The 17585-nt window shown below is 38.4% G+C and overlaps 1 protein-coding gene across 1 annotated transcript; it reads right to left on the bottom strand.

Annotated features, from left to right (window-relative positions):
- Positions 1–3053: 3053 nt before the first annotated feature.
- Positions 3054–17209, bottom strand: ugcg (UDP-glucose ceramide glucosyltransferase). The gene is given in 14 exon segments (XM_028463586.1): positions 3054–3989; positions 3992–4027; positions 4030–4045; positions 5077–5155; positions 5588–5604; positions 5606–5652; positions 5655–5695; positions 7134–7220; positions 7303–7481; positions 10894–11006; positions 11121–11222; positions 11308–11410; positions 12545–12680; positions 16916–17209. Coding segments are annotated over 14 exon segments (1344 nt in total). The 5' UTR covers positions 17191–17209; the 3' UTR covers positions 3054–3876.
- Between the last annotated feature and the right edge of the window lie 376 nt (positions 17210–17585).

Raw genomic sequence — 17585 nt, 5'->3', positions numbered from 1 at the left:
CCATCAGGCAGCACACACACAAATATCCATCCATCCATTTTCAGATCCGCTTTGTCAGCACACAAACAAACACATCACACACATTTCCATACTTACTTCCGTATCACTCCCACATCATTCATTTATTTTACTCGTCTCTCTTCCTCATAATGTTCACATGGTCATATGGGACTATGTGTGTGAAAGCACCCTTAGTGTCACTGTTGTATTAGGATTTTTCAGTGATCGGTTGCTACCGTCTTTGGAGAGCAAAGTTGTGCATATAGCTGTGGGGTGGGCAGGTGGTGGGGGGTGCAGAGTTTTTATGACAGTTAGGGTCAATTACATTTTTTCACTTACAATAAGGCTGCGTCCGAGTAGTCCTCTATCTCCTTCCTATCCACTTTTCCATAACCCCATAGATGACGTCACGGTGTTAAGGAAAGGTGTTAGAAAAAGGGTGATCCAGTTTGTTTTGACAATCAAGACGCACTTCATCTAGGTGACGTAAAAATCTGACAGCCGCAAAGGTTAGTGACGTCTTTCGTGATGGAAAAAAACGACAAACAAAAAGCACATTTACACTTTCCTCTGACATAATCTCAAATATCATCACAAGGTTTAAATGTAAATCAAAGGAAAAGAGGCGACCAGGCTACGAAGAATAAAAATTAAACTAAAAGAACATCATATTGAGAACAGTTGCTCACACTCATCTTACAACACACTAATATTAATTATGTTGAATAAAACATAACGTGGATAAAACGTCTCTGATCCCTTTTTCTTGAACACAGAGTGTCTGTTTTATGTCAGTTATAATCTGATAATATATTTGACATAGTGGCTGTTCATACGTCGCCGTACGCATAACCCCCAGTGCTATTGTAGGGTTAGTTAGACCGTAACATAGTTTAGGGTTAGACTTACGGTTAGGGTTAGTTAGTTGGTTCGTTACGTAGTTTAGGAATCTACGTATTGATAGCAAACAGAAGTTAGGGTTATGCTAGAGTTAGGGTTAGCCTAACCCTAACTCGGCGAAGGGATACATTTTCATCAGCCAATCAGGATAGACGGAATGAGAAAGGACTTCTGGGATAGACGCAGGGGGCGTGTATCCCATAGTGAGACATCATAATGAATGTTATGAAATAGAACTTGGCATTTCTTCCTTATAGACCAATATCACGTTTTCGCATTTTTTTTTTTTTGTTTGTTCTAAATCTCTGTCAGACTCACTGTTTACACCGTCAGCTATGGCGAGTTTTTACCCCTTGACCTTTGACCTCATGTGCGAGAACTGAACCAGAGCGAGTGTGAAAAGGCTTGGTAGCCCTAATTTATCCATGTTCAATCACAATTCAACTACGATTTCATTGAACAGCATCTTTTCCAATTACAATCAAAATTACAATTATTCTTCCCCTGGAAGTAAATTACACTGAAAATCTCAATTACTCAGGTTCAATTACAATTAATGCACATTTAACTTAACCTTCCTCTTGTGTTAGCTTTCCATTAGCATCTCTTATGATAACAGGCCAGTTTTGACCCATGTTTTAAATCAGCTGCAAAATACACAAAAAATATTATTTATCATTCAATTTCTTTTCTTATCCATGAAAATTTTTGTATTATTTCTTTGCGTTCTGACCCTTTGAGTATTCTTAATACATGTACAGTATGCATGCTTCAGCCATTGTTATTGTACAATACATATTTTTAAATATAAAAAACAGTGTGTGCCATCACATGATGGAACACATCAGCATCCATGGATTGACCACCAGGTCCAACCTTCTGTTGTGTTCCGCCTACATTCATGCTCTGAGACAGCAATTTTCAACTGGTGGGTCACGGACCTGTCCTGGTGGGTCGGGGACAGCTGGTCAAAAATAAATAAATAAATACTTAATGTCTCAATGTTGGACTTGTCTGTTATTTGAAAGAAACAGGCATGCTGCGAAATGCATGATGTACAGAAATTATATCGATTTGTTTTAAAAAGATTATGGTTGTTGAATTTAAGAAAACAAAAGAAGTCACGTTTGAATGAAAAATGTGAGAACCAGTTGAGAAGCGCTGCTCTTAAACTCTCTCTTTCAGATTAGGTTGTTTAATTGACTTTGTGCTACATTTCTTACAAATACTCTTCCTGACCTCCGTCACTCACTAACAGCTCTTCCTCGTTCTGAAATTCCTTTTTCTTGTCTTTCCTGTGGAGAAAGAGCGTAGAATCTCATTGATCAGCAGTTGGTTTCGATGCAAAATCTATTCATAAGCTCATATGGCCATTTATGGTAGAATGTGGGTGTGTTGAGGGCGGGACAGGAAATGAATTCCCCTGCACAAAAAGTAGGATTTGATAAATCCCAACATGTTTGGGTCTTACGCATTGTACAATTAATTATTGATTAAATGAGGCCCTTGGTCATCAGCCTTGTCCACCAAAGGCTATCCCAGCAATTAGTCACTACAACAGGTTGCCATAGCAACAACTACATTTTATGACACTGATTAGTTCTGCATGTGCACTGAGCCTAGACAAAGCCATGATTGATCAATCCTGATCTACTGTATATGTTCACACATGTTTGTTGTTGATACTGTTGTGTTAAAAAAAAAAAAACACTTAGCCACACCCACTTCACCTTTTAAAGGTTAAAAATTTATTGTTCCTGTCGACACACTCCAGGCATGTGATTGGTCAATTTACAACAACAATAAAAACTATAAACAAATTCTACTGATGTGATTTAAAGACAGGACCCAAGGCTCGTCCGACAAAATGATGTCATCAACCAAACCCAAGCTACACACACACACACACACACAAACACACACACTCTCTCTCTTTTTTGGTCCCGTTTATTAATTTTCTTTTGTTTTTTAAAGGTGAAATGTTTCGACCGCAGGTCATTAAATACTGAAGTTTCACAATAAAATATCTTCATCTAATATGACACTGATGATCAGGCGTTTTGCCTCCACGTCAATGAGGTAAAAACAAACTGCTCCCATTAAAAGCCTTTTTAAATCAGCACATTTTATTTGAAGAAGTGGTTTGTTTTTACGTCAGGGCATTTTTTTTCTGAAGAAGCAGTTTGTTGTTTTTTTTTACGTCAGAGCAATTTATTTTGAAGGAGCAGTTTGTTGGTGTTTTACGTCAGAGCATTTTATTCTGAAGGAGCAGTTTGTTTTTATGTGAGGGCATTTTATTCTGAAGGAGCAGTTTGTTGGATTTTTACATTAGAGCATTTTATTCTGAAGGAGCAGTTTGTTGGATTTTTACGTCAAAGCATTTTATTTTGAAGAAGCAGTTGGCTGGATTTCTACGTCAGAGCATTTTATTCTGAAGGAGGCAGTTTGTTCTTTTTTTTTTTTTTACATCAGGACATTTTTTCTGAAAGAGCAGTTTTTTTTTTTTCATGTGGAGCATTTTATTCTGAAAAAGAAGCTTGTTGGATTTTAGGTCAGCATTTTATTCTGAAGGAGCAGTTGTTTGTTTTTTTACATCAGTGCATTTTATTGTGAAGGAGCAGTTTTGTTTTCTCTATGTGTGAGCATTTTATTCTGTAGGAGAAATTTTTTTCTCCATCAGCATATTTTATTCAAAAGGAGTGATTTGTTTCTCATATCAGAGCATTTATTGTGAAGGAGCAGTTTTGTCTTGGGAGCATGTTTTATTGTGAAGGCGCAATGATGGTGAGCCTGTTGAAGCTGCCACATTAATCCCATCTGACAGATTGTGTGGTAAATAAAGTCAAAGGGTTGATGAATAAACACTGACTGTTCTGTAGCGGCTCATTGGCTTCTTCTGTGTCGTCTTAGCACCAAACGAACATAAATAAAAAATAACAACACCGTGCTTTCAGTCTGTCCCAGTCGCCGTGGTTACTACACGTCCAGGACTTCTTCTGCGGTGCCGCCGCAGCGGAGCCGGTAGCGGCCGGTTCTCCAGCTGATGGTGGGGTCCCACAGCGCCGACAGGAAGATCTGCACCGCCATGACTCCCTGATGAACCATGCCACCGCAAAGTCCAGCTTGAGAAGCACAGAGACCCGCCCTGGACACAAACAAACATATCACACACTGGTTCTTGTTGATGCTTTCTCACAATGTGCATGGTGCATACATTCAGCAAAGATCAGCTCGAGCAGGACAGGAAGTCGTGCACAGACAAAATAAAACAGCCGGTTTAATTTTCAAAATAAAATACTCAGCCCAGGTTGAATGACAATAATCTCCACGAAAGCAGAAGTTCTACAGTGGATATTGACGTATAGTGGAGCACGGAGTCCTTCAGCATCCGGTGTTTGTCTGTTTACTACTTTAAACTAGTCAATACTCAACAGCTCTCCATCATTGAGGGGGTGGGGACCTCACTGACAGAGACACTGAATGGTCTCTGAGCCTTAGGGGAGGAGCTAACTGAGAGAAGCAGCTGTATTACAGGTCCTGTTAGAGAAGCTGCCTTCAGAATAAGAGCATACCTGGACTCTGAGATTCCAAATTCATTTATCAGATGCTTTTTTTCCAAAGGAACATTCAACACAAACAGTTAGAGCAATGTTTGTGACCTTGGGGTCTTGACCCTGGGTGGGGTCACCTGGAATTAAAAAGGGGTCACCTGAAATGTCTTGTAATTAATAAAAAAATGACCTTTTTATTTATTTTTTAAATTACTATTAAATAATTTTTTTTAATTATTGAGGCTTGAGAAATATTACAAAGGAAAAGAAGAAAAGAAAACGTAAATAATTTAAGTAAAGACTGTTAATACAAAAATGGGTTAATACAAGTGCACACATTACAGTAGAAAATAAATAATAAATTAAAAAAATATATATATACATACAATTAATACAAATATACAAGAATCATTATGATTATTTACCACACACACACAATCTGAAACAAAAGTATTCAAATAAAATGCAGTATAAAAATAACTGATGTGGTGCATCTTGTTACTTTGTATTTATAACACACTAAAACAAACATGATCATCCAACAGTGATGGACCAGGTTAAGCCACCACTGCCCAACTCCTTCAGAATAAGAGCGTAGCGGGACTCCTTCAGAATAAGAGCGTACCTGGACTCCGGTGAGTTGGACGTAGTCAGCAATAAACCAGGCGAGACAGTGACACATGAAGAACACCATCATGTCCCACCTTCAGGAAAACACAGCGTAGTCTTAGTTCATTCTAATAGTGACCATTAATCAAGTTTGTGTGAAGAACGCTGACGAGACATCCTGTCGTGACTGTAGTTTAATGATGCTCAGATGAATATGAATAAATGCAGGATTAATGAATTAAAGAGATGATTATGTCATCATCGTGTACAGCCGAAGATGACCTGAATGAGTGAATTAATTAATGAGTGAATAATTAATTATTATGAATAAATAATGAACTGAATGAATTAAATAATGAATGACTGAGTGAATGAATCAATGAATAAGTGAATGAAAACTGACTGAATGAGTGAGTGGTGAATCAATTATGAATGAATGAAATATGAATGAATAAGGTGAATAAATAATAAATGAGTGAATGAATAAATAAATGAATAAATGATGAATGAGTGAATAAAAAACAGACCTGAGGAGGTGGTGGGCGGGCCCAGCCAAGGATCAGGCTGGCAAGGAAACACTCGCTGATGGCTCCAGGACCGTCCCAGGAAGCCTGTTTATCCTGAGCTTTGTCCACCTTTCACAATAAAAGACATCATGTCAGCCTTCAAAATAAAACCTTTTCTAAAGAGACTTGTTTCTGCCTGACAACTTCATAGACTCATCGCTGCTTTAATCCTCTTCTCGTCCTTGGGGGGTCACTTTGACTCATTCAATATTTCATCATTCCTTAAAAAAAAAAAAAAACAAGTTGACCTTTTTGTTTAACTTCATATTTCATGACTTTCTAATTTGATGGGTACAATTCATTATGCATACAAATAAGATATTATTGCGTTGTGCTGAACACATATTGCACACATCAGTATTCTTCTGACGCCAAGCTGTTTTAGTTGTGTGTGTGTGTTGTGTGTGTGTGTGTGGGTGTATGGTGTGTGTTTTCTTGTGTGTGGGTGTGTGTGTCTGGTGTGTGTTTGTGTATGGTGTGTGTGTGTGTGGTGTGTGTGTGTGTGTGTGTGTGTGTGTGTGTGTGTGTACAGTTGATACTTTGAGTTGACTTGAGAAGATTTGGGTGAAACATTTTCTAGATACACTCACTAAAACTGAAAGTTTGACCTGATGGTGGCGCTGCAGTAAAGGTCATAAATCAGGGGTGGGCAACTCCAGTCCTCGAGGGCCGGATTCCTGAGACTTTTAGATGTGTCACTGTTCCAACACACTAGAATCAAATGAATGGCTCATTATCATGCTTCAGCAGAGCTTGATGACAACACATTGACATTGTTTTGAACCAGGGATATGTCTAAAGGTCAGTTGCCCACCCCTGTGCCTAACCATTAACGATTCATACTTTTGTGGTCATTAATGTTGTCAGTAATTTTGAAAAGATTTGAATCAAAACTATTCAAGATAAATTAATTCTAATTTAAAAGTTTGTCCTGATGGTGGTGCTAGAGAACAGGTCATGGTTTCATTATCAAGGGTTTATTTATGTATTCAAAAAATAAACAAAGGGTTTGACACAAAAACTTTTTGAAAATCATTTTCTGAAGACAAAGATTCCTGGGGTCAGATTGACCCCAAGGGTAAAATGTGTGTATTTGCAGTTAATTTGTGTATTTTTGTCATTGATTTGTATGTTTTTGTTATCATTTTGTTTACTTTTCTGTCACATTGGACATTTTTTGTCATTTCGTGTTTTTGCTTTTTATGTATTTAGAGTCTATTTGTGTATTGCTGTTGTTTTTTATGGGGGTTTTTTTTCCCAAAATGTGCTGTATTATTGTATCATTTTGCATATTTTTGTTGTCGTTTTCACTTTTTTGAGTCAATTTTTATATCTTTCATGTCAATTTGTGTATTTTTCTGTCATTTCTGATGTTGTTTTGTTGTGTATTTCTCCACCATTCTGATTCATATCGACCCCAAGGGTAAACTGCGTTGGTAATATTTGAGGATAATAGGAGGGTTGAAAGAAATAAAGCAGCCAATGAGAGGAGGAGCTGTGAGGTCACCTGATCATGCGTGACTGGAACTGTCCAATAGAATAAGAGCCTGAGTTCTGCAGAGCAACCTGAGACGCCATGCTGAACCTCCAACCCCTGTAAGACAAACATTCACATGTCCTTAAAGCGATCCAAAGCTCTCAGCCAGTGAGATACCAGCGTATGAATAAATACGCACCTATCAGCGATGGCTTTAGCCATGAAGTAATCCTCAGCAATGTACTGGGCGAAGGCCACCAGCCCCCCAGCCTGATCCAGCACATCCTTCCTCATCAGGCACGACATCCCCGTCACACACTTTATCCCCGTCACGTTGGCTGAGATGTAGGAGCGAGGGTGGGATGTCCCAAAGTACACCTGAGCATGTGGGAGGGCCTCAGTTTAACATGCAAGACAATGAGAAACGGAGCAGAGTGCTCACTCTATCGGGTTAATCAGCCGTTAGCTACTAACACATTCTCCCAGCAGGTGCTGTGGTTTAACTGGTGACTTCTGTTAGTGGAGCTGGTTGCTGTGGTAACAGAGCTGTGATTTTGGTGAGTGAGTAAACACACACACAAAGACCAGAGCAGCTGCTACTGGGAACAGTGGGATGATCCCAACCTGCCTCTATAGGGTCACTCTTTTCAGATACTCTGTGGCTGTGTTGTAAATGTCATTCTAACGTACTACTCACGCTAACGTACTACTCACGCTAACGCACTACACACACGTTAGTATGAGTAGTGCATTAGTAGTAGTACTACTCATACGTTAGTATGAGTAGTAGGTGTTTTGTTTTGTTTTTTGCCGTTGTGTGTTTTTAGTGTCATTTTGTGTATTTACTTCAGGGGCCGCTCAAAATGATCAAATGTCTGCTATATCAAGTATGCACGATGGGCACACGTCAGGGTTCTCGCCAGTGCTTTTGAGCGTGATTTTGGAGGAGCTTTTCTGTTGTTTCTTCCTTTTTTAATCAGTACCATCATAATAATTGTTGCACACGGACACAAAAGCATGCATCGTTGTATGTTGCAAAATGTAAATTATCTTGGGACCGGCTTCAAGCTAAAAATCAAATTATGTTTTGTCAGTAGTACATTGGAGGGTCTCCTAAAATCTCCAAAATGTCAACATGTTTTTGTGAGTTTCATGGATCAAATGAGCACATGTTGATATTCTACTTGGTCACTTTCTCACTTCAAATGTTTACCAGAATGTTTAAAGGTGGAGAATCAACAGAGATATTTAGCCTCAGTGTGATTCAGGTTTTTGTCGTTGTAGGTTCCAAATAAATCTTGGAAACTTTGAAGTATACTTCAGTGGGAATTAGGGATGCAACGGTACAGCTTTCCCACTAATATATCTATATACACACACACAAAACACATAAATTACAGTCATATACATAAACATACATATATACATGCACACTAGTAGGGATGGGCAATATGGACAAAAAAAAATGATCCCGATAATTTCTGGTATTAATCACAAAAACGATAAACATCATGATAAAAATATAAATAAATAAAACAATTCCCAACTTAAAGTGTAAACAGGTTCCTTACAAATACATTTGAATACATCAACACATTAAAAAATGCTACAATATCTGCTGACTCAAAAAGTTCATGAGCTGATATTTTATGGACTATATTAGTACATGCGGATCACTATTAGTGTTATTGTACGAAATTAATTTATTTCCAATCCTCACTTAAACTAAATTATTTTACTAAAAAAAAAATAAAATAAAAAAAAAGCACAAAAACCTCCATCAGTGTTTTTACTGTTGCTGAATCTTGTTTCATTTATCATATGAGTTACATAAAGTTATAGTTAATAAATATCTCTCTGATTTCCTATAATTAAACCAGATCAAGCTGATGATTTAATCATTCAGTATATTTAGGTGTAATAATCTCAATAGTTAAATTAGTTTAATGGGACCAGCTTTGTCTGTGAACACGTGAAATATAATTAAAAAATAGTGAATAGTGACATTAGTATTTATGCTAACATTTATTTCACACAATGTGTGACATGTTTAGCTTTTATTCTTCCATACAAGTGTTAAATCTGACCATAAACAAATCAGTGGCTTTATGACAGTAAGACTTGTTCTTTTTATTTGGTCTATTGTTCCTTATATGGAGTGGTTAGCAACAGCTCTGTGTGTCGGTGGGTTAGCTTAGCATAGTTAGCTTTAGTTGAGTTTCCAGTTCATAATCGTTGCTATGGGTTCATCTCTGTCCCCGTGTTTGTGGAACTTTGGGTGGATCTGACGGAGGAACTTGGACCGGTTCACTTTGATGGATGGTTGTCTGGTTTTAACCAAGTAACGGTCCATGATGCATCGCAGCTCAGGAGCTTCAGGTAACCGTGACGAGCACCGCTGTCTGTGGGTGTGAGAGCTGGGGGCGGGAGGCGGTGGTGCACACTGCGGCCGCGGAGGCTTCGCTGCGGAGTTCCCGTAAATAGCATTCCACTCCAGAGAATAATAAGTTGACAACATACAGGGGCAGTTTTGGCGTGTAGAACAAGGATTTTATGGGCATACTTGGCTAAATTGAGGGACAAATGGCCCGTGGCCCTCGCTAATTTCCGACATGGGAATTTATCGTTTATATCGTGGGATGACAAATTGTTACCGATGAGAATGTTTTTGACAATGAATCATAAATGATAAAATATCGCACATTCCTACACACTAGTGATGTGGGGCGGGGGAAAAAATGATCAATTAATCTTGGTTCGGTTAATTTTTTTTACCTAAAAGTATAGGTATGTGTTATTTTACGATTGTCTGTGAATGCATCGCAGCTGTGAGCCAGCGCTGATTGGCTGTGTGGCGCACTCAGTTCACATCAAGCAGCATTAACTTTTTTATTTACACAAACTGAACTCTACATTGGACGTAAAGCATGACGCCGTTGGGTTGGGGCGGGTTCTGAAAATACTGTAGAAGCAGCAGAGGCTGCTGCAGCTCCAGTCTGACACACATGCAGCAGGATCCACACCAGCTCCTGGGCTGGCTGCGGACTGTTGTCAGCACCTCTTCAATCAAAAGGTGGAGGAATGTTGATGAAACGTGGACGGTTGGTGATGAGTCGTACGAACGCTGTTCTGACAGTGGAGGACGTTTCCCAGGAGCCAATAGGAAATTCAGGGACGTTCTGATTGGCTCTTAAGGTGGCATGAGCAGCGCATGGCACTGAGCCTGAACAATGTGCTGCTCTCATGTCTCTGCTCCTGAGAGGATCACACAGCATGCACGGCTGCACAAAGTTTGAAAAAGTTTTGTGATGGGGAAAATTTACCAAAAATACAGTTGTTTGCCGTTGTGCATTGAACCGAACAGGGCGTACTGAACGGTTTGGTAAAATACTAAATATTGTTGCATCCCTAGTGGGAATGCTCATCCACCTAATCATACTAATAGTAGACAGTATATACTCATTGAGTGTGTAGTACGTTTCAAACACAGCCAGCCTGTGTGTTTCACAGAAAGGAAGTCATCAATTCACTTCCTGTGACAAAGGATGTACTCGACATCACACACGCACGCACACACACACGCGCACGCGATGTGTGATTGTCCATGTAGTGCGTGTCCTGCTTCAGGAAGTCATGTCCATCATTTTCCTTGGTTTGGCCCCTCCCACTCATTGTTTCAAAGGGCTGTGCCACACTTCCTCCACAGATAAGAAATGTTTCACACAAATCCATCACTTCTCTAATGTTTGTTTTTAAGTGTTCGTCCTGAATGTGTCCACGTTAGCCTCACCTGCTCCAGCGTAGCGGCAAATCCTTGTCTGTCTGCGACATATGGCAAACCGTGAACAAGACCCACCTTCTCTGTCATGTGACTGGTCATATCGGTCAGTGTGTCAGGCTTCACTGTGCACACACACACACACACACAGTATGACACACATCATAAAAATAGGCCTGAAACCTGCTCTTCTTTCATCTGTTAGCTTCCTGTGTGTGTGCATTAGCGTTAGCCGTTACCTCGTATGCCGCTGTCACAGATCCACACCAAGTCATACTTGGCGCTCTCGTAGCCCGGCATCAGGTTGTTGATCTTCGGGTTGATGCCCACTTTCTTTCCTCCTGTAAACAGCAGCAAACTGTAGTGAGCATTGGCAGTGTGAGGTTGAGGAGGGGGGGTAGGTAGAGCGGGGCTACGGCGGCTCACCGACGAACAGACGGGCGTCCACATTGGGATACTTCCCCAGCAGCTTCTTACAGACGTCCACGGCCGGGTCACTCTGATCCTGGATGCACAGCAGCACCTCGTACTGTTGGACACACAACCCACCAACAGGGGGCATCAAAAACAAACACACTAGGACAGGCCGTCACCATGGTAACCCACCGACAGGCCTCTATATAAATCTATACTATAACAACATCGATAAAAACATCTATATAAACTGTAAAAAAAACCTTATATAAACAACTTTAAAAATCTATATTGACAACTATAAAAACCTTTATATTTATTACTATATAAACTACTATGAATACATCTATGTGAATTACAATATAAACTACTATAAAACCCACTATAAAAAAAATCTCTATCTAATTGACTATAAACCTCTATAGAACCTTAAAATGAATTCCATGAGTGACAAAAAAAGCAAAGTCAGTGGATAAATGATTGACAGTTGATCACTGTTTTAAACTAACTTCATCACCTTCATTAGTTGCTGTGTTTATTTCATGATATCCACAGATATCACTATTTTCATTGTTCTCTGGAATGTTCTGGACTAACTGCTGTGTTTTATTTCAATACAAAGACACATATATTTTAGAAAGTTTACTAAAAATCCAGAAAATCATGAATATAACTAAAGTTAGTGCTTTGTAAACAATCCATTCATAATATTCTTTAATTATATTGCACATTATATTAGGAGTCAGTGATGAAAATAAACACAATTTTGTTGTTTATGGTCATTTATTGTGTTTTCATTAACTCAGTCATACACCAAAAGCCATTTTTTGCGATCAATTGAAATCAATTAGTTACAAAGTCTCTATTAAATTTTTATTTATTTTTTATCGAGTCCCACCCTCTCCCCTAGTATATATTATACACACACACACACGGTATTTGTGTTTCTGTGCATCTCTGTAAGTGTGTGCATGTGTGTGTATATATATATATATATATATATATATATATATATGTGTGTGTCTCTGAGAGTGTGGTTCTGTGAGTGTGTATATATATATTTATGTGTCTCTGTGAGAGTGTGTATATATATATTTGTGTGTCTCTGACAGTGTGTATATACATATATTTGTGTGAGAGTGTGTATGTGTGTGTATATACATATATATTTGTGTGTCTCTGTGAGCGTGTGTATGTGTGTATGTATATTGTGTGTCTCTGTGAGAGTGTGTATGTGTATGTGTGTTACCTCAGGATAATCCAGAGTGAAGAATGTCTCCAAATTGCTGATGAGGTTGGGGTCGACGCCCTTCAGAGGTTTGAGCAGAGAGACACCGACCAGCGGCTGTTTGACCTCTGACCTCCGCCGGTGAAGTCGTAATCTCCTAAGGTCGAGACACTGACTGGTCAACAAGAAATCTGACTCCTCCCACCACTGACAATATTAAACTACATTAAACATTTAAACTGAACCCACAAAACAGCTCCAACTGTCTTAATGAGGCCAATAATTTATAATCACTGATCAGATTATACGAATTAATAGACGTTGTGCATCATTTTCTCTGGCAATGGCGGAAGACGTGGACACCGGTGGAATGCAAAAAAGACAGAAAATGTCTCAAATGTGGAACCATTTTATGCTTCGCAAGGCGGACAACGTAGATACGGTAAGATAGGTCTAGCCTATAACCATAACAGGACTTCCCCAATGATGCTGCACCAGAAAAGAAAACATCTTCACATGAACCCCACTTCTGCAAGCAGACTCAGAGCCTCTACAAGGTTATGCATTTTAGCCTGTATTATGAGTTAATAGTGATGAGGCATAAGTAAGAGTAGAGGCCGGCTGATATATGGACTTTTTTCAATATTGGCCATCGGCCAAAATTTTTTTAGCACTTCTGAGTAGCCATTAAGGAATAACATAAACATCCATTCAGATGTATGAATATACAGTAATAAAATAATACTAATAATAGCATGTGCATGGGAGAGGTTGAAGTTAATAGGCTTACAAATAAAAAAATTTAACAAGGATGCTGCAATACGTGAGTCACAATATCAATATTCTACCCAGTTAATATCAAAATTAAACGTAGAGATGAAAAATAAAGTTGCTAACTATTTGCTTCAAAACATCCTATTTATTATTTATAATTAGTGTTTTTGCATATTTTCACTGAAAAAAGAAAATACAGTGTTACACACTGACATCATAAAATAAAGTGCAACAAGTTTCTTTTCACTGAAACTACTGTGTAGAAGTCTCAAAGTAACCATGACAACATAAGGACGGCATTGTAACAACTGCAATATTGCACAAATACACAAAAATATTGATTCAATTTTTAAAAAAAATTGATTTTTTATATAAAAAAACTTGATTTAAAAATGGCACCCCTAATATTATAATCAAATCAAAGATATAAAAATATAAGATAGGATATTTGATCAGGCACCCTTGTGGGCAGCAGCAGCCACCGCTTGACTGATTGAAAGACCCCGCATTTGTTTCAATTGTCTTTCATAATCAATGTGCTTTAAAAAAAAAAAAAAAAAATATATATATATATATATATAGGCCTCAATTATTGGGTTCCAAAATCGACTTCAGATATCGGTCATCGGCTGAATTTAAAAAAAATTGCTATCTGCATCGGCCTTTAAAAATCCCATAACGGTCGACCTCTACACAAAATTACAACAAATACCAACTATATAACTGTAAAAATATACACAAAATGACTCCCAAAAAACATACACTACAGAAAAATACACCAAACAACAACAAAAATATGAAAATGAGTAAAAAAAAAAAAACCCAACTAAACAATATTTATCCAAAAATCCTAAATAAATGCTAAATATGGACAAACCTCCAATCATTAGCATATAGATTTACTTATGAGTTTATTGAATTTGTTGGACAAATCAATGTGTTTTTTAGTCCTCCACAGTACATCACAGCGAAGCATGGACAGCTGTGTCCGGACAGGTCCCTCATGCACCGTGGAGGAAGCTGCACCTCTCACCAGATGAGTTTCACCTTTTGTTTTTATTAAAATAAACCTAAGGAAATAGGTTGTATATATATATATATATACATATATATATATATATATATATTTTATTTTTTATTTTATTTTTTATTTTTTATTTTTGCCCTGGCATTTGTTTAATGTTAAGTTGAAGTGTTGAAAAATAATTTTGAATAAAATTTTGAGGAATAGCTGACAATTGCTTTTGCTCACTTTAAGAGGTCTTTCATATTTCTTAACACACTATTGACATAGTTGTTTACAAACACAAAAGTGTAATTTATCCGATTAATCGATGAAAAAAGACAGAATACTCGATTACAAAAATATTCGATAGCTGCAGCACTACATCTGACCAATTCAAATTTTATTTAATAACTATATAATGTTATTTAATAACTATAAAATGTATTTAATAACCATATCATTTACTTATTTTTATTTTAAATATCTGTATGCTGTGTTTTTGTTGATTTATACACGATGTATACGTACATATATCTATGGTATGTGTGTGTCAATATACACACATATGCGAACATTCTAATTATGTACGACCCCCATTTTTTATTCTTCGTTTTAATTTTATGGGTATCCAATATCTATTGCTCTGCTTGATTATCTGTTGAGTTTTTTTCTTAGTTTAGTTTATTTGAGCTGTTTACATTCATTTTCTTACAGAAATCACAACATTACATAGCAATGGAAGCTCAAAAGGAGTAGGCTGAAGCAAGGAAGCTTATGTGAGCCTACCCCTATATTCATATTATCAGTACTCGTACATTACACATTTGTATTCCCATTGGGAACTCAACTAATAACAACTGCATCTCACAAATTACGTTACATTGGTAAAGTTACTGTAAAAGTTCAAGTATACCATTTTCATATCCAGGCACAAAACCATGAGCATGTACCTGTTTATGAGTTGCATTTTCCTATTACAATTGGGCTGATTATTATCAATAACATAGACCTTACAATTTGCAGCATTTGACATGGTAAGAGCTTATAGCTACATTCCACATCAAACGTATATAGTCACAAGCTTATAAAGATTACTGTATATTGTTTAAGTTATGTCGTGAAGAATAACATGAACACAGCATACAGCTAGACCGTAGTAAGCAGGAATACGAGAATGTTGTATTAATCGAGTATAACAATATCAAAAGTCAGTATGTAAGTGGTAAGTTGGTTATTTAGTAGGCTTACACCACTTTAATTATAACGGATCATGTGGAGACGTTGGTGACAGTAGTTGTATCAGCATGATATGATTATTTATCCTATACTCATTTAGTAAAATGGACTTGATTTATATAGCGCTTTATCCCCACACTGAAGCAGTCTCAAAGCGCTTTACTTATCAGCTCATTCACACAATCACTCTCACATTCACACACCAATGGGACAGGACTGCCATGCAAGGCGCTAGTCGACCACTGGGAGCAACTTAGGGTTCAGTGTCTTGCCCAAGGACACTTTGACACATAGTCAGGTACTGGGATCGAACCCCCAACCTCTCGATCAGAAGACGACCCTCTACCACCTGAGCCACGGTCGCCCACAAGTAGTAGTACTAAAGACCGACAAAAGACACGCTTAGTGGTTACAATTGGCATATTGCATTAAGATACTTATATTGTTTTTTATATTGATGTAATTTACAGCACTTTTAATTCATCCTGTAAGTCATTCCATAAGGTCACACCTCTTCGAGTGACACATTGGTTCCTGAGGGTTGTACGAACACACTGGACCTTAAAACACTATTGTTGCTATTATTCCCACTATTACTTTTTTGTTGTTAAAACAAAAAAAACAAAAAACAACAAAAAAAACAATATTCCCAATATTACTATCATTATTATTGATTGGTTTTTTTTTTGTTTATCCTGGATCTTGTGGTTGTTTTTTAATGCACATAATTACTGTACCAATTGTAGAAATCTTTGTTAATTGAGTGGCAAAAATAAGAAAAATTGTTTTGGAAGGAAGTGGTCTTGTAATCGGAGGGTCACTGGCTCTAATCCAACTTGGTCCATTACTGTGGGATGTTGAGGAAGTCCCTTAAACCTACGACTTTGGATAAAAGTGTCTGATAAATTAAATTGTAATGTTTGTATTAAAAAAAAAAACCGGCTCTGAGATTACACACAAGGAGAACCTGCTTTCAGTGTAAACACAAGAACCATTTCCCATAATATAAAACGCAGGAGAACTGGCTCTCAGAATAACTACAAAGAGTAAAATAAATTAATTACTGGTATATTATTATTACCAAACTTTGGTCCAAACGGCCCCCGAATTCGGTGTTTGTTCCGGGTTCGCGAATGTTAAAGTGCCGTTTCCTGATCGGGGATCAATCAGAGGCTCTGCGGCTAAAGCTAACAACACGAGACAGAACCAAGCTAGGCTAACAAGTAGCACCGAAATGCTACGGTGTCAGACGGTTTGAGGGCCAGTTCATGTTCTGAACCGAGCTTTGTTTTCGGTGACCCGGGTCATAATGAGGAAGAACTGCGCTAAGCTAACGTCATTTAGTCGTCAACCGGGGCATAGCGAGTGTAACTCACACGTAAATGATGGACATCAAGTGCATTAGCCATAGAACCAGAAACAGACCCAGGCCGAACCCGGCCAGGCCGAGCAGGGCCAGATCCAACAGGGCCATGTCGGGAGGGAAGGAAGCGGGACGCCGGGAGGGAAGGGGGGGTCCGGGCCCGGGATCCGTTCTCAGCAACAGACGCGAACCAGTGCCGGACTGAGTCAGAGCGGGCCGATTGACGGTCCTGAGGGGGCGGAGCAGGGCGGAGGGTCTGCCAATTTTCAGGAAACAGCTGACCGTCATCTGACCGAAAGTGGGCGGATGTAACAGCCGCGCCTTCAAAGTAAAAGGCTTTTATTTTCAAAATGCATAAAACGATTTCTTACAGCCAGGAATTGTGTATTATGATTATTAACATTATTTTTACAACCACGTTTGTTGAATCGTGATACAAGCGTTTTCTACATCTACCGGCGTACTTTGAGAGGAACTCTCGTCTGATTGGTCATTTTGGAACATCGTTCAATACAATGGCTTGATTGGAGGATTCTATTGGCTCTTCTGACGGTTCCCGACAACACCCGCTTGAACATGGCGAAGTGGGTATTGTCATTGTCAGGCTCAGTGCGCATGCGCAACTTCAACGGAAGCTCGTCATTTAAATCCAGCAGAAACCGGAAGTTACCTGCGTGCGAACT

This window comes from Gouania willdenowi, chromosome 12, assembly GCF_900634775.1.
Source record: "Gouania willdenowi chromosome 12, fGouWil2.1, whole genome shotgun sequence".
Lineage (NCBI taxonomy): Eukaryota > Metazoa > Chordata > Actinopteri > Blenniiformes > Gobiesocidae > Gouania > Gouania willdenowi.
The sequence above is the reverse complement of the archived record's forward strand: the minus strand, read 5'-3'. Positions and strand labels throughout refer to the sequence as shown.